This window comes from Myotis myotis, unplaced genomic scaffold (assembly GCF_014108235.1).
Source record: "Myotis myotis isolate mMyoMyo1 unplaced genomic scaffold, mMyoMyo1.p scaffold_m19_p_20, whole genome shotgun sequence".
Taxonomy (NCBI): Eukaryota; Metazoa; Chordata; class Mammalia; order Chiroptera; family Vespertilionidae; genus Myotis; species Myotis myotis.
This window is the reverse complement of record NW_023416325.1, coordinates 16017068-16044991: the sequence shown is the minus strand read 5'-3', so window position 1 is coordinate 16044991 and position 27924 is coordinate 16017068. Positions and strand designations below refer to the sequence as shown.

Sequence of the window (27924 nt, the reverse complement as noted above, 5' to 3'; positions counted from 1 at the left end):
CTCTATTAGGGTTCTCCAGAGACACAGAACCAACAGAAAAAAAAAAAATACACACACACACACACACACACACACACACATATATATGTATATGTACACACACACACACACACACACACACACACACACAAACTTGGCTCACTTGATTAGGGAGGCTAAGAAGTCCTACAGTCTACTGTCTGTAAGCTGGAGACCCAGGAAAGTTGGTGATATAGTTTCAGTCTAAGTCCAAAGACCTGAAAACCAGGAGAACTGATGGTATAAGTTCTAGTCCAAGTCCAAAGGCCTGAGAAAAAGGAATCCTGATGGCATCATTCCCAGTCTGAGGGCAGGAGAAGACCTATGTCCCAGCTCAAGTGGTCAGGCAGAGAGAGAATTCTCCCTTCCTCCACCTTTTTGTTCTATTCAGACCCTCAATGGGTTGGATGTTGCCCACACACAGTGGAAAAGGCCATCTACTTTACTAAGTCTAACAATTCAGATGTTACTTTTTTTTCTAGAAACACTCTCACAAGCACGTCCAGAAATAATGTTTTAATGAGATATCTGGGCATCCTGTGGCCCAGTCAAGTTGACATATAAAATTAATCATCACAATCAGCTTTGCAGAAACAATACCTAGTGCTATTTTCATCAGGATGGTTCTAGCAGTCTGGAGTGAGGTGACAAGAACTGGAGGTTTGAAAGTCATCAGATTGATAAAAGTAGGCTTTCTCAGCTTTCTTCTGAATATTAGGAGACATCTTGTGTGTGTCTGTGTTTTTAAAGTTTTAAAATGGATTTTTAAATATCCCATCTCACTACGATAGATCACAAAAAAAGGGCTGCAAATTCTTTCCACCTTGCATGCTGATCCTTTGCAAAGTGATTTTGCAGCTTATTCCATCAAGTGACATGGAGTCTTATTTTCCCACCCCTCAAACCTGGTCTTGGTCATATGTCTTGCTTTGACTTAATGTGACATTAGAAAATGGGACACAAGAACAGACTTGAACAGTGTCGGTGCCTTGGGGTTTGTCTTCTTTTGCTGCTCTTGGGAAACCTTGTGACTACCACCATGTGAACATGCCTAGGCTAGTCTGCTGTCTGATTAGAGACATGTGGCCATGTTGTCTTTATCATCCCCAGCTGATAGGGAGCCAATTGCTACCCGTGGCATTAGGCCATCCTGGACCATTCTATCCCAGTTGAGCCAGCCCAGAATGGAAGAATTGTTCAACTAACCACAGAATTTTAAGATAAAATAATGTTTGTTGTTTTAAGCCACTATGTTGGGGGGGTGGTTTGTTACACAGCGAATGCTAACCAATACACAAATATTCAGGATGTTCTTAAAAAGGCTTATATAACTTAAAAAAAAAAAAAAAGTTAAAGTATCAGGATTCCTGAGTCATTTTCAGGAAACCAGAAGCCTAGCATTTGCTTCCTGCTATGTCAGTGGTTCTCAACCTTCCTAATGCCACAACCCTTTAATACAGTTCCTCATGTTGTGGTGATCCCCAATTTCATTGTTACAAATTGAACATAATTAAAGCATAGCGATTAATCACAAAGGCAATATGTAATTATATATGTGTTTTCCGATGGTCTTAGGCGACCCCTGTGAAAGGGTCTTTCGACCCCCAAAGGAGTCGCGACCCACAGGTTGAGAACCGCTGTGCTATGTGAAGACTTGCCCTGTATTGATCCACTGAGGACAGAAATGAACCACATGTGCAATAGAAGAAAGCCCTGATTAAAGGAGAGTGAAACCAATTCTCATAGGGCCTCAGCTCCAACCTCCTGTAAGCCTGCAGGAGGCTAGTGACTAAAAGTAGTTCTCCAGAAGGACCCTCATGGTTTCTTGGCTCCAGTGTCTCCTGATGAACTACTATGGACACTTTCCCAACTGCCTACCAGGCTACATCACAAGCTATTCACTGGAAGAGAGCTAAACTTTATCCAGGGGTGAATGCAAACCCTGCCCAAACCACCTGTGAGTGAAACATGGGTAAGGAAGGCTAGTTGTCCAACTGTCCCCTGCACTGCCTGGAAATGCTGGGGTCATTAGTGGGTGACCTGGATGTTGGCCCTATCATGGGCGCCCATGGCTGGTTGCAATGAGCAGGTATGAATAGGAAGCATATGCATTTCAGGCTCAAAGAAGCAAACATGGATAAAATGAAAGAATTAGTCTCTATCCAATCAAAGCAACTCAGGTTTGTTAAGTGCCCGTTACGCACAGAGGGACTCTACATTGATGGGGGAGAGAAGAATCTGTTTCTGCAGCTCCTGTATCTGACCAATATGGTATTTCAGGAGAAAACAATACAAATGTGGCAGAAAGGGATGCAGGCTGAAAAGTTCCTGAAACAGGCCTTTCTTCCTATTTATGTGACTTACGGTTTTACTGCCCAGAGCTTGAGAGTGGCAGCTTGTGGTTGAATAAAACAAAATTAAAGTGGTGCAGACAGTATGGGAAACGAGGAAGGGCAGCATGTGGGGGAACTGGCAGGCAGTGACCTTGGGCAGAGCGCATGCCACTTCCCTGTTCTGGTGTTGCCATCTCTGGGGTGAGCGCCAAAGGAAACAATGCAAATAAAAGTGCTTTGTAAACCATGAAGTGCTATACAAATATGACTTATTCCTTCTGATGCCCTACCATTTTATTTTGTTATGTTTTTGGAAAAGGTAACATGTGTACATGGTAAAATAAATTTTCAAAAGTGAATTTTCCAACAGTCCAGAGGTATACGATAAGTTTCCCTCCTTCCTAGTATCAGTTTTCTTATGCATATGGAGTAAAAAATAGAAACGTATATACACATATTTATATATATTCATACATACTTCCCTTTGGTTTAACACAAATTGGTGTACAACATAAAAATATTCTGCACATTTATGTATGTTTCATTATTTTACTATAATTTTTTAAAATATATTTTTATTGATTTCAGAGAGGAAGGGAGAGGAAGAGAAAGATAGAAACATCAGTGATGAGAGAGAATCATTGATTGGCTGCCTCCTGCATGACCCGCACTGAGGATCAAGCCTGCAACCTGGGAATCGACCAATGACCTGTCAATGCTCACCAAGCCACACTGGCCAGGTCTTTCCCCTGCCCAGCTTTCTTGAGGTATAATTGACAAATAAAATTGTATGTATTTAAAGCTTACAATGTGATTTGATATTTGTAGACATTGTGAAATGACCGCAATCCAGTAAATTAACACATCCACCCCCTCACATAGTTACCTTTTGAATTTTCTTTTCTTAAACACAGGCTCTTAAAGATCCTTCCAGATCAGTGCAAAGATCTACCTCTTTCTCATTGAACAGCTGGGAACATTCTGTATTCCATTGCATTTGGGACACCCTACAAGGCATTTCACTGTCTCCTGCTGGAGTTCCTATTCTCTGTTTCAAACAACACTGTGATGATTATCCTTGTACATTCAGTTTTCACCCTGTTGGGAAGGTGCTATTTCAGTTTTGATAGGCACTGCTAGCGTGTCCCCTGCAGATGGTGACTTTTATAATAGTAAGCTCCCTCTTTAATCTATGAGCAGGCAGTCATCGGTGGTGCCAGCTTACTAGAAGTTTGCATTTGATGAACCCAAGGTGAGAAGTTTCTTTTTCCCAGAGAGCAATTGCGCCTGTACTATTTCATGTAGCAAAGTGGCTTACAGCCCAGATGTTGGAGACAGACTGCCTGGGTTCGAATCCCAGCTCTAACGTGCTCATACTGCATATGACCTTGGGCAAAGTGACTTAACTGTCTGTCAGATAAAAAGACTAATCCCATCTACGTCATAAAGTTACTGCAGGGTTTCTCAATCACCCTCAGCACTGCTGATATGTAGGGCTGGACGGTTCTCTGTTTGAGGGAGTGGGCAGTCCTGTGCACTGAAGCATCCCTAACCTCTACCTACAAGATGCCAGTGGCCTTTCCCTTTCAATTGTGACAACCATAAATGTCTCTAGACACTGCCGAATGGTCCCCTGGAGATGGGAGGAGGCAAAATTCTCCCCTCCCATTGAGCATCAGTGGGTTACTGTGAAGATTATATGCATGAGTTATTATGTAAAAGGCACTTAGAACAGAGCTGGTACATAATAAATGCTATATAAAGGCCTGCAGTTATTATCAGCATTATCTCTCCTGAGCCCTAAGGCTTACCTTACAGAAAATAAATAGTTTTGATAATATGGGGGCTTGAGCAAGACAAGGGAGCATTATTAAGCCTATATCTGATTCCACTCCGGAACAAGAATCCAAGTCCCTATTCTAAGATCATAGGTCAGCAATGTCAGTATTAATTATAGTCTGATCCCTCCGGGGTTCCATTGTGGGGCTCCCGGTATCCTGTAGCACATTTAACAAGATCCCATGCTAATGGCCAGTTCAGCTGTCACGGGTGCTGCACACATCCGTTCCACATCCCTTCCCGAGTTCTCCAAATGGTGCATACTTCACATCTCTGGCTTTCCATGGATCTATGGCCCCTTGAAACAACTGGCTGCCCACAACAGTCACCCCAAAAAGGGGGCCAATGAAAACAAAAAGGGAGAATAAGGAAGAACAAAAAGACTGAGTTTCTTTAAATTTCTGGCTCTCTGCAGCACAAGCATTTCCAATGAAAAATAAAGAATTCTTTCTTCTGTATCTATTTCAGCTGGCATCCCGCTTTTGCCTTGTGAATAGTGTCACCACATCATTATTCTGTCCCTCAAGGTAAAACAAAATGGGCAACTTAACCACCAGAAGTGTGCTTGTGTGGAGGAAGGGGCTCATTTAAAAGCTTTTTCAAGTAATGTTGCTGTGTTCCCTCCTATTTTACCACACATCCTCAGGTTTTTTTTTTGAACCTATGGGAAAGTTGTTACTTTGCATACAAGGTGTATAAATAATGCCTCTTAGAAGCAACCCCCCTGACACACACACACACACACACACACACACACACACACACACACACACTTTAAAAAGTTTTTTTGCTTTTAGTCTTTTGGGATTCCTGGAGTGTCTACAAATAGATTAGCCTTTAAGAATTCCGAGTAACCATGGTTAGAAGAAACAACACTGGTTTAATTAGCCATGGTCCTATTTTTGAAATTACATCTGCTCTCTCTCTTTTCTTAAATGAGGCTTGGTCTTTGCAAAAATTTTAAGAGGATGGATTTTGTAGATGGGGGGGGGGGGAGGCAGTGCATGTTAGTTTTGATTTGAATTAATTTTCATGCTTTTGAAAGCGAAATCAAGAGTATTGAGTGAGTAATGTAGCATCATACATTAAACATGATCAAATGAAGAGCACTGAAGAGAAATGATTGCAGAGAAATGAATTGCTGGAAATACTGGATCATCAGATGCATGCTGCTGTACAGAGTGATAGCAAATCATTCTTTGCATGGCTGTATCAGTTTTTTATCCCAAATCCTCAGACTTGATTAATCATTGAAGTGATGAAAATGAGAGGGCCATGTGGTTTGCTGAAGGGTCATTGAGTTTCAGAAACCAAGTACATAATCCACAGGACTCGAGTCCCAGGTTTGAAAGTCTTTATATGACTTCTCACTTGATACTATTTTTCATTTCTGAAATAGTGGTTGAAATGGTCACTGCTTTAAAAAAAAAAAAAAATATATATATATATATATATATATATATATATATATATATAATTGATTTTTTACAGAGAGGAAGGGATAGGGATAGAGAGTTAGAAACATCAATGAGAGAGAAACAGTGATCAGCTGCCTCCTGCACACTCCCTACTGGGTATATGCCCACAACCAAGGTACATGCCCTTGACTGGAATCGAACCTGGGACCCTTGAGTCCGGAGGCCAACGCTCTATCCACTGAGCCAAGGGTGGTCACTGCTTTTTTAGAAGTTAATTTTTTAGCAATACTTCTTAATATCAGAACTCTTTCAGGACAGTGTTCCTCACAGTCTTTGATGACAAATCTCCAGTGATACTTGGTTTTGTTTAAATCATTTGGGATGGAAAGGGCACTCGAAAATTTAACTTTTATTGGATATGATATTAGTTTCCGACTTCAGCAGTTGTCTTTAAAGAATTCTGAATGCACATGGAAATCACAGGAAATCACTTTTTTGGGGGTCGTCTATATTAATTATCTCTGGTTGCATACAAATTACCCCAAAATTTATTAACTTAAACACCAGGAGTTAGGAATCTGGTTCAGGGTCTCTAACAAAGCCTAATGAAGGTGCATTAACCAGGGCTGAGGTCATAATCAAGGCTTGATTAGGGGATGTCTGCTTCCAGTCTCTCTCACGTGGCTGTAGGCAGCCATCCGGTCCTCACTGCTGTGGTTGGAGACGTCAGTTCTTTGCCATGTGGGCCTCTCCATAGGGCAACTCCTAACATGGCAGCTATCTTTCTTTAAAGCAAGTGGGCAAGAGAGGGCAGTGTAAAATAGAAGCTACAGTCTTTTTGTAACCTAATCTTGGAAGTGAAAACCCTTAGTTTTTTCTTTTTGTTAGAAGGAAGCCACTAGGTCCAGTTCATATTCAAACAGAGAGTATTTCACAGGGTCTGAACACCAGAACAGGTTCATATGGGGTCACTGTAAAGGCTGCCTGCCACACCATTTGTCTTAAGGTGTATTATCCTGTCATAAGATATAAAGCCCTCTGACACCACAGTGGCTGTTAAATAACCATGATGTCTAGAATTCAGGTGAGGAATCTGCAATAATAGATATTCCTTGGTTTGGGTGGTAATCCTTCCATAAAGAAAAATGGGGGAGGGTGTATAAAACAGCATGACAATAGAAGTTTTCTCGGTTTTCATTTTAATATGAAAGCAGAAATCAATTTTTAAAAAATATATTTTTGTTGATTTTAGAAAGGAAGGGAGAGGGAGAGAGAGATAGAAACATTAGTGATGAGAGAGAGTCATTGATTGGCTGCCACCTGCATGCGCCCCACTGGAGATGGAGCCTGCAACCTGGACATGTGCCCTTGACCAGAACTGAACCTGGGACCCTTCAGTCCACAGGCTGACACTCTATCCACTGAGCCAAACCAGTTAAGGCCAGAAATCAAATTTTGATAAACCTGCAAACATTCCAAGTGTGAATGTAAAATGGCACAGTCATGTTGGGAAAAAGTTTGATAGTATCTTTAAAAAACTTAAATATAGCCTGGCTGGGTGATTCAATTGGTTGGAGCATCCTCCCAATGTGCTGAAGTTTTGGGTTGGGTTTGATCCCTGGTCAGGTCACATGCAGGAATCAACCAATGGGTGCATAAATGGGTGGAACAATAAATCTCTCCCTCTTTCCCCCCTTCCCTCGATTCCTCTCTCTTTCTAAAAAAATCAATAAAAAAGAAGAAATATAAACTTGCCATATCACCAAACATTTCATTCCTAGGCATCTACTCAGGAGAAATGAAAACATGTTTATATGACGATACGATGTATACAAATGTTCACAGCATTGTTCATAACAGCCCCAAACCTGAAACAATCTAAACCAATTGGTGAGTAGATACACAAATACAGCCAAAAACTACCCAGTGATAATAAGGCGTGAAACGCTGACATGGATAAACCTCACAAAAAATATATGAGAAAGAAGGCAGACAAGCCCTAGCCCAAGGGTGGGCAAACCCTGGCACGCGTGCCAAACATGGCACGTCAGTAACTTTTGCTGGCACGCGAAACCCTCTCTTATAATCTTCCATTTACAATTTTTTTCTTAATATCGACTTTTTTATTTTTCAGATAAATTCAGTGTAGGTGCATCTTAGATAAATAATTTTACATAACAAGTTATCTTAAAGACCACAGACATGGATTGACGAGAGAGGGGAAGAGCAATTTCTATGCCTCTGCCTTAACTCTCCCTGCCTTCCTAGATCCGACCAGTGTTTTGGTTTCAGCCTCAGACGCAACGGGTTTTCGTTGACAAGACAACCGCCTTACCTACTTATTCAAAATTTCACTCTATAAAAATGAAACCTTCTCTCTCGCTTTGCCCACCGGTACTAATGAAGGGGAATAAATTTCTATGTTTCTCTCGGCAGCAAAAGTCCCACTGATAATATCAAACGGAGTCATAAAGTTTTCTGTTGGACTATCAGTGTACATGTATACATTAAAAAATAAATGTATTTTTCATTATCATAAACTGTGTTTTTGTCGCTGGAATGAATTTTATTATTTCTTCAAGGTTCTTCACATACGTACACTTTAAGAGATATCAAGTAGGCGTAACATGTTCTCAAAAAACTAGGGTTGGCACGTAGAATTTTGAGTCAGAGATTTTGCTGGTTTTGGCACGCACTCACAAAAAGGTTGCCCACCCCTGCCCTAGCCAGTTTGGTTCAGTGAATAGAGCGCCAGCTTGTGACTGAAGGGTCCTGGGTTCGATTTTTATCAAGGGCACATGCCCAAGTTGCGCGCTCCATGCCCAGTAGGGGGCGTGCAGGAGGCAGATCCATGATTCTCTCTCATCATTGCTGTTTCTCTCTCCCTCTCCCTTTCTCTCTGAAATCAATGAAAATGTATTTTAAAAAAGCAATAAGGCCAAGACCATCTATTGTAAGATTCCATTTATATGAACTGTCTAGAACAGGTAAATCCACTGAGACAGAAAGTAAATTAGTTGTTGGGGCTGAGGATGGGTATGAAGGATCCTATGGGGTGAGGGAAATGTGAAATTAGTGGTTATGGTTGTACAAATCTAAGTTTACTGAGAATCATTGCATTGTATAAAAATGGGTGAATCTCATAACATGTAATTTATACTTTAATACAATTGATAAAAAATATTTTCAATGATAATGGGGGAAAACGAGCTTGCTCAGCATAAATTAAGTTCAGCTGTGTCAGCTTCAGGCCTTATGCCACTTCCCTTTTCCTCCCATCAGTCTGAAATTTGGTCCTAAGATTGAATTCTGGGACCTTGGTCCCTGATATGGCTAATTGTCAAATCATTAAGCCACAGAAAGTTGGTTGTATTTCTGTTATGGCCCTTCTATTTTTTTTTTTTTTTTTTTTACCACCTCATCTGGTTTTTTAGTCTCAGTTTCCTTGGGGTTAATTTTTAAAGGATTTTGCAACTACTGGTTTAAAAGAGTACTACCCCCACCCAATCTCCTTTTCATCTCAGATAGAAGATAGCTGATTTTCCTACTTTTCAGCTGTTTGAAGAATAAAATGATCATTGCTGCCTGGACTGTGTAGGAGATTAATTTCACTTTGGCTGCTGGAGACTCGTGACAATCATTCTCCAAGTTTTTCTACATCTTGACCTTCTTATCTGATAGTTCTGGGCCATCAAGGGGAATTCTGGTGTTTTCCTCCTCTCATCCCTAAAGTTAATTTCACTTTTTTTAACAAAAAAAACACTAGATTCTTCACTGGAAAAAAAAATCAAGTTACCTACTTGCTTCCAGTTTCATTGCAACACATTTTGAAAACGGACTACTGTGCTGGCCAGCAACCTAAGCAAGTTAAAGTAAAACTTCCAAAGGGGCCAAGGTCTAAAGTTCGCACATTCTTACGACGTCTGTTCGGCCTCCCTCCGCCGGGGGAGACCCCACTATCCACCGCTCTGCCAATCACGTCCACTTCCTTTCGAGCCTCATGAATGAGGAAAAAGAAGTTCAAGGGAGGGAAGGAGGGTTCAAATGAAGGTCAGGTGCCCAGGCGTTTTCTGGTTAGTGTGGCAGGGACGGACGAAGTGGGGAAAAGGTGACCAGATGTGAGCGGCCCCGGGAGGCGGCCGGGCAGGAAGGAGAGGACGGCCCGTCTTTGAGACACGCGGTGACCCCGAGGGCCCACTGCGTGCCAGGTGCCGGGGACACAAAGACAACGGTGGGATGCCTGTGTTCCAGGCGCCGCACACGCATCCGACAACGTCCGCCTCGAAGGCACCCGCTGTCCTTTTTTTAGGCTGCATCAGGTGGGGGCCATCTCGGGTCGCCTCGCAGCCGGCGGACGTTGAAGGAATATTGGGGGGCGGGGAAGAAACGCTCCCCTCCCGTCCCCCGCACTGGGCCGGCCCTGCAGGCGAAGACAGACACGCCCTCTCCAAAGGGCAGGCCCGCCTCGAGGAGGGCGGATCCGGGCTGGAGGGGCCGCCGGGCCCTCACCCGACCCCCGCGAACGCGGTCCAGCGCGGCGCCCGCTCCTCACGTGTCCCTCCCGGCCCTGGGGCCGCTTCACGATCTGCTTCCGCCCGACCCTTCCGACTTCCGGTAAAGAGTCCCCATCCCGGCGCCTCCGCGCCCACCCGGCAGCGCGGCCGCACGCCGCTCCGTCCCCGGCCCCCGATGCGCTCGGCAGCCGCGGGTCCTCGGGGCCCGGCCGCGGCCATCGAGCCTCGCCGCTTCGCCGCGGCCAGGGGACCCGGGAGGCACTCGCTCCCGCGGCCCGGGCGGCGGGGCGGCGGCAACGCCGCTGCGGCCCCGTATCCCTCCGCCGCTCCTCCTCCGCCCGGCCCCGGCCCCGGCCCCCCTCCCTCTGGGCTGCGCTCGCCACCCTCCGCCTCAGACTGTTTTGGTAGCAACGGCAACGGCGGCGGCGCGTTCCGGCCCGGCTCCCGGCAGTTCCTCGGTTTCGGCGGGCCCCCCCGCCCCTTCGTCGTGCTCCTTCTCCCCGTCGCGGGCCCGGGCGCCCTCCCGGCCGCGCCAACCCGCGCCTCCCCGTTCGGCGCCCGCGCGTCCCCGCCGCGCTCCGGCGTCTCCTCGGCGCGCCCGGCTCCCGGCTGTTCCCGCCCGGCGTGCGGGCCGGTGTATGGGCCCCGCACCATGTCGCTGAAGCCCCAGCAGCAGCAGCAGCCGTCCGCGGCCGCCAATGCCCGCAAGCCCGGTGGCGGCGGCCTTCTCACGTCGCCCGCCGCCCCGCCGTCCTCGCCCTCGGTCTCGTCCTCGGCCCCGGCTTCCTCCTCCTCCTCGGCGGCGGCGGCGGCGAGCGCAGGCAGCGGGCGGCCCGGCCTGGGCAGGTGGGTGTCGCGCCCCAGCCCCCTCCGCGCCGGGCAGGCCTGGGCCTCGCATCCCCTCCCCCGCGGCCCCACCGCCGTCCCCGCCCCGTGACCGGCCGAGCCTGGGGGGGGGGGGAGTGGGCTGGGGGCCCGCAGTGGGGGTGGGGCTCCCCGCTCCGGTCCCGAGCCCGGGGGGCTGGGTGGGAGGCGCCCCGGGTTCCCTCCGGGAATGTCAGGCCGGGTCCAGCCCCTGCAGCACCCCACCCCCTCCCCAAACGGTCAAGATGGAAGGACCGGGCCGCCTCCCCGCTCCGTGTGAGAGTTCGGGAGCGGTTCGCGGGTCCCGGCGATTGTCAGCCTCGGTGCCCCCTCCTCGAGGCCTCCGCCGCCCCTCGTGGAGGGGGGATGCCGGGGCCGCGCCCCCACCCTCCCTGTCAGTGCGAACGTGGGAGGGTCGTGGCGCGGGGGTCCGTCTCCCGAAACTTGCCCGCTCCCCCGGCGGGGCTGGGCGAGGGAGGGGAGCCGGGGGCCGCGCCCCCTCCCCCGAAGGGCAGCGCGGGGCACATCTGGAACCACTAGGCCGGCCGGTGTCCTTCCCCGCTGCTGCCGGCCGGACCGCGGGGCGCCGGGGCGGAGGGGCGGGGGCAGTGGCCCCTGCAGCCCCGCGTGTAAATCTGGGGCCGGGACTCGGCGCCGCCGCCCGGCTCCGTGGTCCCCCGCAGCGTCCCGCCCTCCCCCACCTGGGCACGGGGTGGGAGGGCCCGGCCCCCTCGCGGCCTCCGTCCTTCCCCCGCCAGGCCTCTCCGCGCGGGCGGTGGCCGAGCCGCATTGCCGCTCCGAGGCCGCGGGAGAGCAGGCGCCTGGGGATCGCGGCCCCAGGGCCGGAGGTTTCGAGGGGAGAGGGACTGCAACCGCGGGCCCGGGGGGCTCCGGAGGTCAGACATGCGGGTGTTGGCCCGCGTGGTCTCCCCTCCCGGCGCCCCGGGGCCCAGGTTTGCGGGAGAACCTGGGGGCCCCGCGTGGTCCCGGGAGCGGGTCTGACTCGGGAGGGTGTGTGTGTGCGGGAAGGCCGGCGGCGCGTGCGTGGGGGGGGGGGGGTGGCTGTCAGTTCGTATTTCAAGAACCGAGAAAATGCTTCGTGTTCGGACGGGGCAGCGCCTGTCAATAGGCTCCGTTCCTTTGTGGCCGGTGCCCTTACGGTGGGGAGGGCCGCAGGCTCGCCAAGGGCACGCCGGTCCGCTGCCCGGTGCCCGGCCGGGCGCTGCCGCTGCGGGGCCTCCGGAGGCGGAGGCGGGGCTGGCGGGGCTGGAGAAACGCGTCCTGCGCTGGCGAAGGTGGGGCTAGGGATTCCCCCGCCCCCCAGGCACGGAGTTTTCTGGTTGGAAACAGGTTTTCAGCGATCCGTTTTAGATGAAACGGCACTGATTCTCCCGTAGTGCTGCTGCCTTCGTTGGTTTTCCGACTCCTGCCCTACCCCCCTCTCCCCGGACAGTTTACCTACAGGAGCTCTCTAGCATCCAGCTAACAGTAGTTCAAATGAAGTGCCCGTTTCCCCTCTTAGGATTCTGTCACTTAAGCTTCCCTTTCTCAGTGGCATCCATAGTGACAAATGGAAAAAATTTAAATATTTTTTAATAAAAGGATGCATTGATTTTTTTCCTTCTTAGGTATCAGATAGAAACCTGGCAGATAGGTGCAACTCGTTCAAATAAGAATTAAAACTAAGCTTTTAACCTGCATAGGCTCTCTTTAGGCTTTAAGTTCTTTTACTTTTACAATTTGTAAGTTGTAGCCCTCTTTTTGATAAATCTGTGAAGTTTTGTTTGATGTACTGGGTTCATATAATGTGAAGTGTTATTCTTGTGCAGGTCTTTAGTTAATGTACTCGTAGAATTCTTTCCATTTGAATCACTGTTAACTGGGTTCTTCATAAACCAATTATTTCTCAAGTGTCCTCACTTGTGTTGGAGTGTATCGGCCGTTAAAATAAGTTCTGGGACTGAGGGTGAAGAAAGAAAATGCACATTGGGTTTGCCTTGTTTAGAGATAGGAAAATATTTTTGAAAGTCTAGAAATTCTCGTCTGCTTTAAATAATATAATATTTCTTCGTATTTGACTTTTGGGGGGGTAAAGAATGCATTTGTTTGGCTTTCAAAATTTATTCTTTGTCATATGTGTTTCAGAAGGTGGTTTTTTTCCCCCCTCTTAGAACAATGTAACCACACTGTTAATGTGTAATCATGATTTTACCTTAATTCCAATTCTTATTTTGGCTTTTTACCTTTTCATTTTTACGTAGTTTTAGTGACTGGATGTGTTATTTTGTGTTTACCTTTTTTTCTTCAACTTTTTTTTTTTTTTTTTTTAGGTTTCTTAACCATTCTCTAGTTGGGAATTAGGTTTCAAAATTATAGATAATGGTGCAGTAAACATCTTTATACTAATAGCTTTTTGGTTCAGTCTAATTATTTCCTTAGAGAAAGTTCCCAGGAGTGGTTTTACTAGGTCAAAGGGCTTGAAGATTTTTATGGCTCTTGCTAGCTGTGCCATATTACTCTTCAGAGGACTTGGGTAAGTTTCCAGTGCCAAGAAGGTGGCTCTTCTATAGAATGGTTTCTTTGTAGTTTGTCAGACACAGTGAGGGATTTTCAAGAGAAAAGGTGTACTTACTGGCGAAGTGCATACATTAAGTGCTTTTGTTAGCACTTTGAGTTTGAGTTTGAATTTGGTGTCTCTGAGGATTTAATGAAACAATATATGTGAAGCTGCTTTGAAAACTGTGACTGTTAGTATTAAGGAGAACACATGGTTTATCTGTTGTATTGCTATTTCTACTAAGTAGAGGAATAAAAGTTCTGAGGACTTGTTCTAAAGCTTTTTGGTGGTGGTTTTGTTAACTTCCCTCATTCATCAAAGTATTTGTTAGCTATTACTCTATGACCAGTTTATTTAGTGTTGTTTTTTTTAATATATTTTATTGATTTTTTACAGAGAGGAAGGGAGAGAGAGAGTTAGAAACATCGATGAGAGAGAAACATCGATCAGCTGCCTCCTGCACACCTCCCACTGGGGATATGCCCGCAACCCAGGTACATGCCCTTGACCGGAATTGAACCTGGGACCTTTCAGTCCGCAGGCCGACGCTCTATCCACTGAGCCACGCCGGTTTCGGCTTATTTAGTGTTTTTACTGCTTCTTTTTCTGAAGGCCTTGCAACGTAGAACTTATGCTGCAGTTTCGTGTAATTGTTCATATGCTCCCATTTAAATATCAGTGATATGTTCATCTCTTTAAATACCGTTAGAAAAGTCTAAAAACACCTACATTTATTCAATACATTTGTTGAAAAGATATGTATAAGACAGGTATAGGTACTTGGAATACGTCAGTGAATAAAAGGTAACAGCTATTTTGGTATTTACATTCAAATGTGATGAACCAGACCATAAGCATGACATTAAATTAGCAAGCTGTATTTATGCTCCCCTCTAATCTCATATTAAGGGAGCAGTATGGGAGTATGGGGGCAGAGAGTGGGTAACATTTGAGCAAAATTTTGAAGGAGGCAGTCATTTGCTTTTTATCTAGATTAATTAGTCACAGCCCCATTTGTAATTTATAAGGTTTAAACTGCATCATCCTTTGTTAAATTTCATTCTTTTATGTGGTTATTGATAATAACCAAATTTGAAGTTGTACCAAAAAAGTTAATTGGCAGTTAAGTCATTAGAGGCAAGCTGTGAATGGCTGTTAAAAGAGGTACATTTTGTTTCTCTATCTGGCTTATTTATATTACCTAATCAGTTTAATTTTCATTCCAAGTATCTAGAGAAAATACACTTTTTACAATTGGGCAAAAACCTATATCATATTGCTTATCAAAGAAAAATGTCTATAGTTGCTTTTAAAGATTTTGCATTCTTAAAAGTCAAAATGGTATCAGCCATGGAGTTCCTTTTTTGATTAATGTAAACTTGTATTTTCTGTGTTTCTCTAATTAGAGAAAGTTACAATTTTACGAAGGGGATGTTAACTCATATCATAGCTATTTAATAGCCATATGTTTCGACTTAGTTGGGGAGGATTTGATTTTTTTTGCTCTAAGTAGCTACAGCTGTGTTAGAACTTACATTCACCATAGCATAATGTTTTTACACCTTGAAATGGATTTTAAGTTTTTAGAAAATTTTCCCCCTAGAACTTTTAATTTTTTGTTTTGGCTAGAATAGTAATAGTATTTTGATACTATATAAAATGTTGAGCTTGAACAAAACCCTCTTTTTGTAGCTATTTCAAATGATTGTGACAACTTCAGTGGAGATGTAAATAGAGATTATTAATGGGCCTATCTGCTACTGTATCTTTTTTTTAAAAATATATTTTATTGATTTTTTACAGAGAGGAAGGGAGAGGAATAGAGAGTTAGAAGCATCGATGAGAGAGAAACATCGATCAGCCGCCTCCTGCACACTCCCCACTGGGGATGTGCCCGCAACCAAGATACATGCCCTTGACCGGAATCGAACCTGGGACCCTTGAGTCCGCAGGCCGATGCTCTATCCACTGAGCCAAACCGGCCAGGGCTGCTACTGTATCTTTTTAAGTAAAGCTACTTTTTTCTTTTTTCAAAGGTTATATGGGTCATCTATCACTGTTACCATATCACGATTTTAAGAGGTTGGTACAGTGGTCTTTTTAGCAAGAGTGTTACTAAAATAAAAATAGAATGCTTTTTCCTCTTGAGGTGTTTTTTTGTTTTGTTTTGTTTTGTTTTTTTGCCTCGGGTGTTAGACTTCAAAAAAAAGGGATATTTTTTTGCCCTAACTGGTTTAGTTCAGTGGATAAAGCGCCAGCCTGCGGGCTTAAGGGCCCCAGGTTCGATTCCAGTCAAGGGCATGTACCTTGGTTGTGGGCACATCCCCAGTAGGGGGTGTGCAGGAGGCAGCTGATTGATATTTCTCTCTCATCAATGTTTCTAACTCTCTATCCCTCTCCCTTCCTCTCTGTAAAAAAATCAAAAAAATAAATTTAAAAAAGGGATATTTTTATTAGAAAATTTACTCATCAAATGAATATGAAGCTGGCATAAAGCTTTTGAGAGATTGTAGCATCTAAATCTAGAATTTGTAATGTAGTCGCTTGAACCCTTAACCTTTACTAGCATTGCTTATGATTGGAAATAGATTGAGCTATATTTTAATGTTCTTGATATTCTTTAAAGTATATTTTTCTATTAAAAAAGAATTTCTCCTGCTTTTGAAGAGGAACATTCTACGTAGAACAGTATAATTCTCCATAAAGGTGATTGCCAAACAAATTAGAGCTGCAATTTTGTAGGCAGATGTGTTGTAAACTACTTCCATTTAAAACATCATTTTGAGAGATTTTATATAGCATATATATAAAATTTAGAGCTTTCGGATATGTGTAGAATGTGGTCCCTAATCTTACACTGCTTATAATGTAATAGAGAAAAGAGATGTACGTGAACTAGTGTCCAGAACAGATATATTCTTGAAATTAATAAATTGATAGTCTTTGTATAAGTATTATGTCAGTTATATTGAAAGTCTTGTCTCCTATAATTTGAAAAACAGTTTTGTAAAAATAAATCTTTTTATAGATTTCAGAGAGGGAGAGAGAGAGGGAAACATCAATGCTGAGAGAGAATAATTGATTGACTACCTCCCACATGACCCCCACTAGAGATCAAGCCTGCAACCTGGGCATGTGGCCCGACCAGGGAATTGAACCATGACTTCCTGGTTCATAGATTGACGCTCAACCACTGAGCCACACCAGGAAGGCTGAAAAACAGTTTTAAATGCTCTGTAGAAAAGTAAGAATTCAGAGAACCAAAAAACAAAACTCAGATTCCTGTAAAGGTAACGTAGCCTACAACTGAGATATTTGTGAACAATACATACATATGTTAAATAGAATGGCATCATATGGTGCTTACTGTTTTGGATTCAGCAGTATTTATTATCTTTTTAAATATTTGTTTCCCCCCTAAAACTAGAATTTGAGCATGAAGGATAACAGAAAGTCTTATTTACAATAGAAGGGGGAAATCCTAAGCTTTGAGAGGTTAGGGGACTTAACTCAATGCAATATATTTGTGTGACATCCCTCCCTTTAAATGCAGACAAAGACATACAAGATCACGATGTGCATTTTAAAGAATATATAACCACAGATAGTCCTTGCCCTTCAGGATATCTTTTTGTAACCTTGAGTTTGGCTTCCTAAAATAGGAAGTCTAGTTTCTTATCTTTAAAATACACATATACATGATTTTGTACATATGTGGTATGAACTCTAATGTTAACTCCTTGGTTTTGTTACTTTTAATGGTGTAGTATTGTTATGGATTTGGGTTTATGAAAATTTGCCACAACTATTACTAATTGTAGATTTTATTTGCTGAAAATTATTTGCAGTTGTATGCATATGAAATATGGAATTCCCTTTAAATTAAAAAACATTCTTAGGTAGATAATTTATACTTTAAGCCCTGAAGTTGAGTCAAGTGGCTATAAAATATCAATTTCATGCCATGATGAATAGCTAACTGCATTTTGGAAACTGGATAAAACAGCATTCTATAATGGAGTCTTTGTTAATCCAATCAGTTTGTGGTATGAGGCTTGTCTGTAATGTAATTATAAATGAGTGTGGCTTATTTTTTATCAAGTGTATCAACTTTAGAATGTTGTCCTCTTGTAAATACTACCTTGAGAGAATTTCTTTCAACTATGTTGTCAGTATTTGTGATTACCAGTTTATGTTCATATTGCTTTTTATAAATCATAGGTTAAAAATATTCTTAGCAAAAAATAAAATAAAAATATTCTTAGCAATTTTTGTAAATAGCCAAGATTAATCTTGATTATAGTTTTAGTTTAAAGAAAGAAAAGACTGGTTTTGAACCAAATCATGCATTTTTCTTTTGGGGATCAGAAACATTTATGGACCTTGTGTAGTTCCTTATTTTCATTCCTGAGACACATGAAAATCCGGTAGAGAAAAGAGTTAAGGCCTTTGCAGATTACAGAAAGGAGAGCTCTTCAGGGAATCTTTCAGAGTTTATTGAAATTAATAAACTTAGTTAACACATGATTTTACTTAACACATGATTCTGTAGAGTTTGCTTTTTTTATTTCAGATTGCCAGCAAGTAGAAAGGTAAAACGTTTAGGGGCAAACATATTGACAGCAATTAGAAATAATAGTGGTATGACAGAAAGTTAAGAGTTGGGAGAATTATAAAAAAAGGGGCCCAGGAGCTCAAATAGTAGTCGTGAGCTGCTTATTGATGGGGATGCGCCCTGAGAAATGTGTCCGTAGGCGAAGTTCGAGTTTACCTACACAAATCTAAACGGTATAGCCTACTACTGTGATTGTACATGCTATACTTCCATATGCCTGGCTACGCCGCAGGTCTATTGACAACAGCATCACCACAAACACATGAATAAAAGCATTGTTAAGTGATAGGAATTTTTCAGCTCCATTATAATCTCATGGGTCTACTGTCATATCATATATGTGGTCCATTGTAGACTGAAATGTATGGTGCATGACTGTATACAATCCTGATTAACTAAGTTTTTAGCTCTGCCATAGTAGACCCCCCCAGAGGCATTACTGTTTTATAGCACAGTGTAGTTACTTGTGCTCTTGAGGGAGATTCAAGACAAGGTTAACTTGTTTTTCATATCAAAGACATTTTTAAAATTTTTTTTAAAATATATTTTATTGATTTTTTACAGAGAGGAAGGGAGAGAAATAGAGAGTTAGAAACATCGATGAGAGAGAAACGTCGATCAGCTGCCTCCTGCACATCTACTGGGTAGGTGCCCGCAACCCAGGTACATGCCCTTGACCGGAATCGAACCTGGGACCTTTCAGTCCGCAGGCCAATGCTCTGTCCACTGAGCCAAACCGGTTTCGGCTCAAAGACATTTTTTTAAACTGCAGGTCATGACTCCTTAGATTGTAAAACCACTGCAGTGGGTCATGACCAGCATTTTTAGAAAAATGAAAAAGAATGGAAGTTGTTAAAATGTGTTGCATTGTTAGGGCTTAAGAATTGTTTTAAAAAACTTCTGTTTCACTTCATACATATACACATATATATACGTACATATATGTATATATATACACATACTGTGTTGCAATGTAGACTAATTTTTCATTGGTATAATCAGTCACTATGTAGATATACTTAGATGTACTAACAGGATTGAGGAAGGGATTTGCAGTTATGTCTCTGCTAGAGTTGCCAGATTTAGCAAATAAAAATAAAGAATGCCCAGTTAAACTTAAACTTTTGGTAAACAATGACTAATTTTTTTGGTATAAATATGTCCCAAATTATATGGAACAAAATTATTATTTATCTGAAATTTGAATTTAATTGGGCATCCTTTATTTTATCTGGCAACCCTAGTCTAGGCTAGAATTGGAGTTCACCCTTTGGTAACTAAAATTCAACTCTGTGAGGGTGAGAACTTTATTTTGTTCATTACTGTATCCCAATTTCCGCGAACATGCTTGGCACTAAGAGAGCCACGTGTTTGAATGAATGAATGAATGAATGAATGAATGAATGAATGAATGAATGGATAAATCACTCGCTCAGAGACTCAGTGTCTGTATCCACTAAAAGGAGGAAAGAATACCTTCCTTAAAAATGAGATACCACATTTTTATTACTTTCCACTCTTGGCATGTCATAGACCCTCAGTATTTGAGAATCATACAGATTTGGAGTTAGAAGTGGCTCTGGTGATTTTTAGTTTTCATTCTCTTGACAGGTGAGGAAACTAAGGCCACAGAGATTATTTGTCAAATTTCTATCATTGGCTGCACAGCTGACTTTAGAATCTTGTTCCCTTTTTCCTAACATTTTATTTAAAAAAGTATTGATTTGAGAGAGAGAGAAACATCAATTTATTCTACTTATTTATGCATTCATTGGTTGCTTCTTGTTTTTAATGTTTTTATTGACTTTAGAAAGAGAGGGAGGTAGAGAAACATTGATTAGCTGCCTCCTACATGGTCCCTATTGGGGATGGAGCCCAAAACCGTATGTGCCCTGCCCAGGAATCAGACTGGTACTCAAACCCGAGACCTCTCGGTGCATGGAATGGCACTCATTCAAATGAGCCACACGGGCCAGGGCTGTTGGCTGCTTCTTATGTGTACCCTGACCGGGATTCCAGCTTACAACCTTGGCATATGGGGACGATGCTCTAACCCAGCTAGGACCTGTAACATTTCACTTGTTTTCAAAATTTGATGTTTATTCAGTAATCTAAGAAAAGATCTATCCATAAAAAGTCATTTTCTAAAAGTTCCAATTAGCAAAGGCTCTACTTTGCTGTTTTATTTTTTGTCACATATGTTTCCGTCACTCTTCAAGTGGAAGAATGTGTTTGTCTTTTTTAAGTTAGGAACTTGAATTCAAAATAAACTTTTAGAGAAGTGTTGTGAATAGAGAACGTGGGTGATTTTTTTTTTTTTTTTCCTCCTGTCGTGGGTACCAGAAGGTATTTGCTGACTGTACTTAGCAAGCCTCCTGATTGGTCACTTCTTAGCCAGATACTTGTACACACTTCAGAGCCATAATAATCTCCCCAAACATCTTTCATCGTGTCGTCTTTCTATTGAGAAACTGTGAGTGGCTCTCATTACTAGCTGAATCAAATCCAGACTATTCAGCCTGATAGTCAAGTCCATCCACAGGCTGCACAATGTATTTATTCTCCAGCATAAATCAGATTCTTCCAATCTAGTCATCTTGTCCTCTTAAGCATAAGTCTTGAAAGGCTTAGCCCAGGTTCTCTCTTGCACAGTGTCTCACTATATTTACCCCAGGAAAATGTGATTCCTTCCTCCTCTTATAGCTTTGGCTTTCATTGCACAGTACCTTATGTTTAAGTTCTGCTGCTCCTCCACTTACAAACTTTCTCCTTAGGATGAACTCTGAGATAGGAGCAAAGTTACACTATGCCCCAGAACAAAAGTGGGTTAACCTTACCAGCAGGTGATATTTTTGTTCGTTTGTTTATGGTCATTTCATAGTCAGCCATTCCTGTCATTTTTAAATTCTGTGTGTTTACTGTGTTTGAACCTAGTTTGTTGTCAAATCTATCACTTTCAAAAAGTGCAGTACTGAGTATTGATAATGTCAGCATTTAATTGTGATAGAAATGAGAGATTTAAAAAAAATTATAAGTAGTTAGGAAATGGCGGCTTGGGACGGATAAATTATTCTGAAGGACTAATCAAAAAGTGCCATCTTTAGTCAGTAATAATCAGCAAAAGATAAAAGAGAATTAACCCTTTGCAGTCCAATTTTATTTTTTGGAATTCAAACAGTCTGGTCCAAATTAATTGATGGGATTGAATGTTGAACCGGTTTGTGGTGTCGACCTCAGCCTGATGTTGGACCTGCTCCTAACGCCTGGTCTGTCAAGTCAGCCTCCACATTGGATGGAAAAGGGTTAATGAATGAAATGGGGAAAACTTGGAAGTTTGCAGCTAAAGATGAGAGAAGTTTGGGAGAAAGCTACAGTAGTTAAAGTGCAACTGCTGAAACTTTGTCAGACCTACAAACAATGCTAGTTTCCCAGGCCATTGATTAAAGGGCCTAAAGCAGCCGTTCTCAACTCGTGGGTTGCGACCCCTTTGGGGATCGAACGACCCTTTCATAGAGGTTGCCTAAGACCATTGGAAAACACATATATAATTACGTATTGTTTTTGTGATTAATCACTATGCTTTAATTATGTTCAATTTGTAACAATGAAATTGGAGGTCACCACAACATGAGGAACTGTATTAAAGGGTCGCGGCATTAGGAAGGTTGAGAACCATTGGTCTAAGGCAGGGGTCCTCAAACTTTTTAAACGGGCCAGTTCACTGTCCCTCAGACCGTTGGAGGGTCGGACTATAGTTTTAAAAAAAAACTATGAACAAATTCCTATGCACACTGCACATATCTTATTTTGAAGTAAAAAAACAAAACTGGAACAAATACAATATTTGTATTTGCATGTGGCCTGCGGGCCGTAGTTTGAGGACCCTGGCCTAAGGCTTCTCCAGTGACACCTGAGGGAATTTTTAAGAGAAGGTTATTTTTGGGAAGAGATACCCAATAGAATGTTCATATGTTGGGTCTGCAAGCTTCAAAACCTCCCCCTGTTCATTCTGGGCTTAGGAACACATTGGATATACAGAAGAGACTTAACATTTTTCATCCCTCAGTGCACGTGATTTAGCTCAAATTACTAGACAGTTATTTCTTACTGTGGTAGATTGCTGTTTAATTAGATGTACTGAGGTATCCTATCTAATAAAAGAGAAACATGGTAAGTGGCGTACGACCGCTACCCTTCCCATTGGCTAATCAGGGCAATATGCAAATTAACTGCCAGCCAAGATGGCGGCCGGCAGCCAGGCATCTTGAAACTAACATGAGGCTTGCTTGCTTCAGTGACGGAGAACTCCAACGTTCCCCGCCTGCCGCTGCAGGCCTCTGAGTTGCAACTCTAAGCAACTATGTAACAAATATAGAAGCTAAACAAAACCCCAGAAACCTGCTTTCAGCCAGGCGGGATCTCAGAGCTGGAGTTATACATTGTTTCGATTATAGAACCCAAACAAACCAGATACCTGCTTTCAGCAGCTGAGGCTTAAGAGCTGGAGCCAGACCTAAAGCTGGCCCAGAATTAAAAAAAAAGAAAAAAAGGAGCAGTTGGGAGCTTCAGTCACCCAACAGCCTGAAAACAGCCCTTAGCCCCTCACCCAGACTGGCCAGGCACCCCAGTGGGGACCCCCACCCTGAAGGGTGTGTGACCAGCTGCAAACAGCCATCATCCCCTCATCCAGGCTGGCCAGGCACCCCAGTGGGGACCCCCGCCCTGTAGGGTGTGTGACCAGCTGCAAACAGCCATCATCCCCTCACCCAGGCTGGCCAAGGCACCCCAGTGGGGACCCCCACCCTGATCCAGGACACCCTTCAGGGCAAACCAGCCAGCCCCACCCATGCACCAGGCCTCTATCCTATATAGTAAAAGGGTAATATGCCTCCCAGCACCAGGATCAGCAGAGCCGAGAGGCCTCCTGGCACCGGGATCAGCGTGACGGAGCAGTGCCGAAACGCCCTGATCGCCCTGCGGCTCTGTGTGTGACAGGGGGTGGGGCCACAACCTCCCTATCCGCCCTGCTCTGTTCGTGACAAGGGAAGGCGCCCCAACCTCCTGATCAGCCCTGCTCTGTGCCTGATACAAGGGAGCTCCCCAACCCCCTGATCGCCCTGTGGCTTTGTGTGTGACAGGGTGCGGCGCCCCAACCCCCTGATCGGCCCTGCTCTGTGTGTGACGGTGCGGTGCCCCAACCCCGCCCCCCCCACAGGCCCTGCTCTGTGTGTGACAGGGTAGAGCCATAACCTCCCCATCGGCCTGCCCTGAGTGTGAGAGTGGCGGTGCCCCAACCCCCTGATCCACCCTGCTCTGTCTGTGACGGGGGGCGGTGCCCCAACTCCCCTATCGGCCCTACTCTGTGAGTGACGGGGGGAGCTCCTCAACCCCCTGATGGGCCCTGCTCTGTGCGTGACAGGGGGGAGCTCCCCAAAACCCCTGATGGGCCCTGCTCTGTGCGTGACAGGGGGTGGCACTGCAACCTCCCCATTGACCCTGCCTTGAGTGTGACGGGGCGGTGCCCCAACCCCCCAATCGGCCCTACCCTGAGCATGACTGAGGGTGGCATCGCAACCTCCCAATCCGCCCTGCTCTGTGCATGACGGGGCAGCGCCCCAACTCCCCAATCGGCCCTGCTCTGAGTCCGACCAGGGGCTGCACCTAGGGATTGGGCCTGCCCTCTGCCACCCGGGAGCAGGCCTAAGCCAGCAGTTCGTTATCTCCCGAGGGGTCCCAGACTGCGAGAGGGCACAGGCCAGGCTGAGGGACCCCCCCCCCCCCCAGAGTGCACAACTTTTTGTGCACTGGGCCTCTAGTCTATATTAATAAAAGGGTAATGTGCTAATTAGACTGGGAGACCTTCCGGATGTTCTTTCGGACAAAGCCATGGTGGCAGGGCCGAGGTAGAGGCAATTAGGGGCGATCAGGCCAGCGGTGGGAGGACAGTTGGGGGCGAGCAGGCTGGCGGGGGGGGGGAGTTGGGGGCAAGCACGCTGGCAGGCAGAGTGGTTAGGTGTGATCAGGCCTGCAGGCAGGTGAGCAGTTAGGAACCAGCAGTCCCAGATTGTGAGAGGGATGTTTGACTGTGGGATCAGGCCTAAACCGGCAGTCGGACATCCCCTGAGGGATCTCAGATGGGAGAGGGTGCAGGCCGGCTGAAGGACACCCCCCCCCTCCCCGCATGAATTTTGTGCACTGGACCACTAGTACTTTACATAAAGTTCACCCTTTTTGTGTATGGTTTCTTGAGTTTTGACAAACATAATCATGTAGACACCACCATACACATGATATGACCCCATTAAAAGCAAAAAAACCCCCACCCAAACATTAAAATAAAAATAAAAACTTGGTTCACAGTGTGGTAGAAGAATTGAAGGCTCTTGGAGTTAGAGAATAAATGAAGTGAGCTTGAAATTAATACTAAGTTTTTAGTAGAAAATGTCAACATATAAAAAAATAGAACAGTTTAATGAGCCTTGTGTATCTTATCAGTTTCAGTAATTATCAGGAAATGGCTCATCCTGTTTCACCTACACTTTCCTCTTCTCCATTACAGATGTTCCCTTTGTTGTTTTTCCCATTGACGCCCTCTACCCTGTACCCGCCCCTTCCAGGCCTTCACCACACTGTTGTCTATGTCCATGGGCGGGCTATGCATATATGCATATAAGTTTCCCTGTTAACCACTCCCCACCCACCCCCACCTTCCCTCTGAAATTAGTCAGTCTTTTGAAGGGGGTTAAAGTTGTTTTGAGGCCCAGGAAAGATTAATGACCAATGGGTACCACCATTGGGTGAGAGACTTGAGTTCACTTAAAGGAAGCAGTCTTGGTGCCTTAGCCAGAGGGGATGAATGGAATGGAAGGTAGACAGTGCCTGTTGCTGGAGAAGCTTGCTGAGCAGACTGGACTGCACTGTCCAATATGATGGTTACTTGTCCACACATGGCTATTTACATTTATAATTAAGTTAAAGTTAAAAAAGATTAGTTTCTTAGTCATGCTAGCCATATTTTGGTCAACTCATGTGCCTAATGGCTACCATATTGAGCAGCATGGATATAGAACTTTTTAAAAAAAATCATTACAAAAGTTCTATTGGGGAGCATTGTACTTGAGCCCCAAGATCCTTTTTTATCGGGGTCCTGTGGAGTGTTCGGTGTGCCTAGTACAGTGGTTCTCAATCTGTAGGTCGCGACCCCTTTGGCGGTTGAACGACCGTTTCACAGGGGTCGCCTAAGACCATCCTGCATATCAGATATTTACATGACGATTCAAAACAGTAGCAACATTACAGTTATGAAGTAGCAACGAAAATAATTTTATGGTTGGGTCACAACATGAGGAACTGTATTTAAAGGGCCAGAAGGTTGAGAACTACTGGCCTAGTGCGTAACTAATAATGCATGGCTTTGTGGCCTCTATCCCTTCTAAGTAAAACTTCATGTGAAGGGTCCTCCCCCTCCCAAGTGTAGTGTGTGCTGGAATATGAGGAAAATAATTGGGTTACCTAACCATTATTAGGTACCCAGTAATGTACCAGACATTGTTCTTTAATCACCATTTTATAGATGTTGAAATTGAGACACAAAGGGCTGAAGTTGTGAGGTTAATGTCACAGAGCTTGGAAGTGATAGGGCCAGAATTTGAACCAATGCAGTTTGCAGACAACTGAAATTATTTCTTGTTGGGATAGTTTTGAAACATGGATTCTAGATGATTATGTGATGGGATTAATCTGGTAGTTCTGTGTAAATTTAGAATTGCCACCCCACTTCTGTTTGCCAAAAAAGGTCTGGCTAACTCTACAGTCTTGCTAAAACAAAGACAAAACAAAACACAGAAAAACCTCTATGTTTGGGTTGTCATGACCCACTCCCATTGCCACTTTGGTTTTTTGGTTGTTTTTTAAAAATATTTTCATTGATTTTAGAGAGGAAGGGAGAAAGATACAGAAACATCAATGAGAGACAATCATTGATCGGCATGTTGAAATAGTTGTAGAAATGAATGAATGATGTGTAGGTCAAATGTTTTGAAAAATAGGTGGTAAATGAGCAAAATGGTGAAAAATGAAGTAATAAGTTCTATAATTAATTATTTTGTATGGTGACAGTACCAATAGAAATTGCATGATTCCCCCCAAGAACCCTCAGAATTCACTGATACAGAGGGCCCACTGTATTATTACAACTTGCTTATTTATTTACTAGATATTGGACATTTGGGCTGCTTTCCGTGTTTGGCTATTATGAATAAACCAACTTGGAACATTCACATTCATTGCTCTTGAATAATTACCTAGGAGTGGGATTGCTAGGTTGTCTAAGTATGTTTTACTTTGTAAGAACCCCTGCCCAACTTTTCCAAGTGACTATCATTTTCCCGTCCCACCAGCAGTTTATGAGAGTTTCAGTTGCTCAGCATCCTCACAAGTAGTTGTACTGAGAGTCTTTAATTTTACCCACTAAATCTTACTTGGTTAAATGAGTGTGTAAGTCTTTTGCACACTTATTTTTTTATAACATATTTTTATTGATTTCAGAGAGGAAGGGAGAGGGGGAGAGAGAGATAGAAACATTGATGATCAGCTGCCTCCTACATACCCCACTACTGGGAATCAAGCCCACAACCCAGGCATGTGCCCTTGACCGGAATCGAGCCTGGGACCTTTCAGTCTGCAGGCCGACGCTCTATCCACTGACCCAAATAGGCTAGGGCCACACTTACTGTTTTATTAATCTTCATTTTATTAAGTTATATGAGTTCTTCATATATTCTGGGTATAAGCCCATTATTGTATATTTTGTAAACATTTCCTTGTCTATGGATTGACTTTTCATTTTAATAGCATCTTTCAAAGAATAGACTACTTAAGCCCAGCTGATGTGGCTCAGTGGTTGAGCATCTACCCAGGAACCAAGAGGTCACTGGTTCAATTCCCAGTCAGGGCACATGCTTGGGTTTCAGGCTTCATCCCCAGTAAGGGGTGGCAGGAGGCATCCTATAAATGACTCTATCTCATCATGATGTTTCTCTCTCTCTCTCTCTCTCTCTCTCCCCCTTCTCTGAAATCAATAAAAATACATATTTTTTTTTGGAAAAAAGAATAGACTAAAAATTTGATGAAGCCTCATTTATCAGTTTTTTTTGTTTTATTGTTTGTATTTTTTCTGTTCTATCTGAAATCTTTGTCTAATCCAAGGTCATAAAGATCTTCTCCCATGTTTTTTTGTTTTTTTTTGTTTTTTTTTTAATATATTTTATTGATTTTTTACAGAGAGGAAGAGAGAGAGATAGAGAGTCAGAAACATCGATGAGAGAGAAACATCGACCAGCCGCCTCCTGCACATCCCCCACCGGGGATGTGCCCGCAACCCAGGTACATGCCCTTGACCGGAATCGAACCTGGGACCTTTCAGTCCGCAGGCCGACGCTCTATCCACTGAGCCAAACCGGTTTCGGCCCATGTTTTTTTTTAAAGTTTTATTTAAACCTTTTATGATCATTAGGCCATTAATCCATATTGAGTTAGCCTTGCTAAGCTCTTATTTGTAGTAGCTTTTTTGCAGATTCACTTGGGATTTTCTGCATAAAAGATTATGTGGTCTTTTTAAAAAAGTGTATTTATTGATTGTATGGAGGAAGGGAGAAATATAGAAACGTCAATGATGAGAGAGAATCATTGATAGGGTGCTTCTTGCATGCCCCCTACTGGGGATTGAGCCTGCAACCTTAGCATGTGCCTCGACAACGACCTCCTG

General features: G+C 43.9%; 1 protein-coding gene and 1 long non-coding RNA gene across 17 annotated transcripts in view; both read left to right on the top strand.

Annotated features, from left to right (window-relative positions):
* The first annotated feature begins 2942 nt into the window (after window positions 1–2942).
* On the top strand, window positions 2943–4797 carry LOC118678634. The gene is made up of 2 exons (XR_004974949.1): window positions 2943–3118; window positions 3266–4797. It is a non-coding gene; the product is annotated as an uncharacterized LOC118678634 (long non-coding RNA).
* Window positions 4798–10494: 5697 nt separating this feature from the next.
* Window positions 10495–27924, top strand: part of ATXN2 (ataxin 2) — a 98014-nt gene continuing 80584 nt past the window's right edge. For 13 of the 16 annotated variants that reach the window (XR_004974859.1, XR_004974858.1, XR_004974857.1 and 10 more), the window contains exon 1: window positions 10495–10968. Coding sequence is in view for 12 of the 16 variants with exons in the window: in XM_036353857.1 (XP_036209750.1) it covers window positions 10775–10968 (194 nt within the window). In the remaining 4 variants the exon portion in view is untranslated. The remainder of the gene's footprint in view (window positions 10969–27924) is intronic. The other 3 variants (XM_036353858.1, XM_036353855.1, XM_036353860.1) reach the window with 1 other exon arrangement.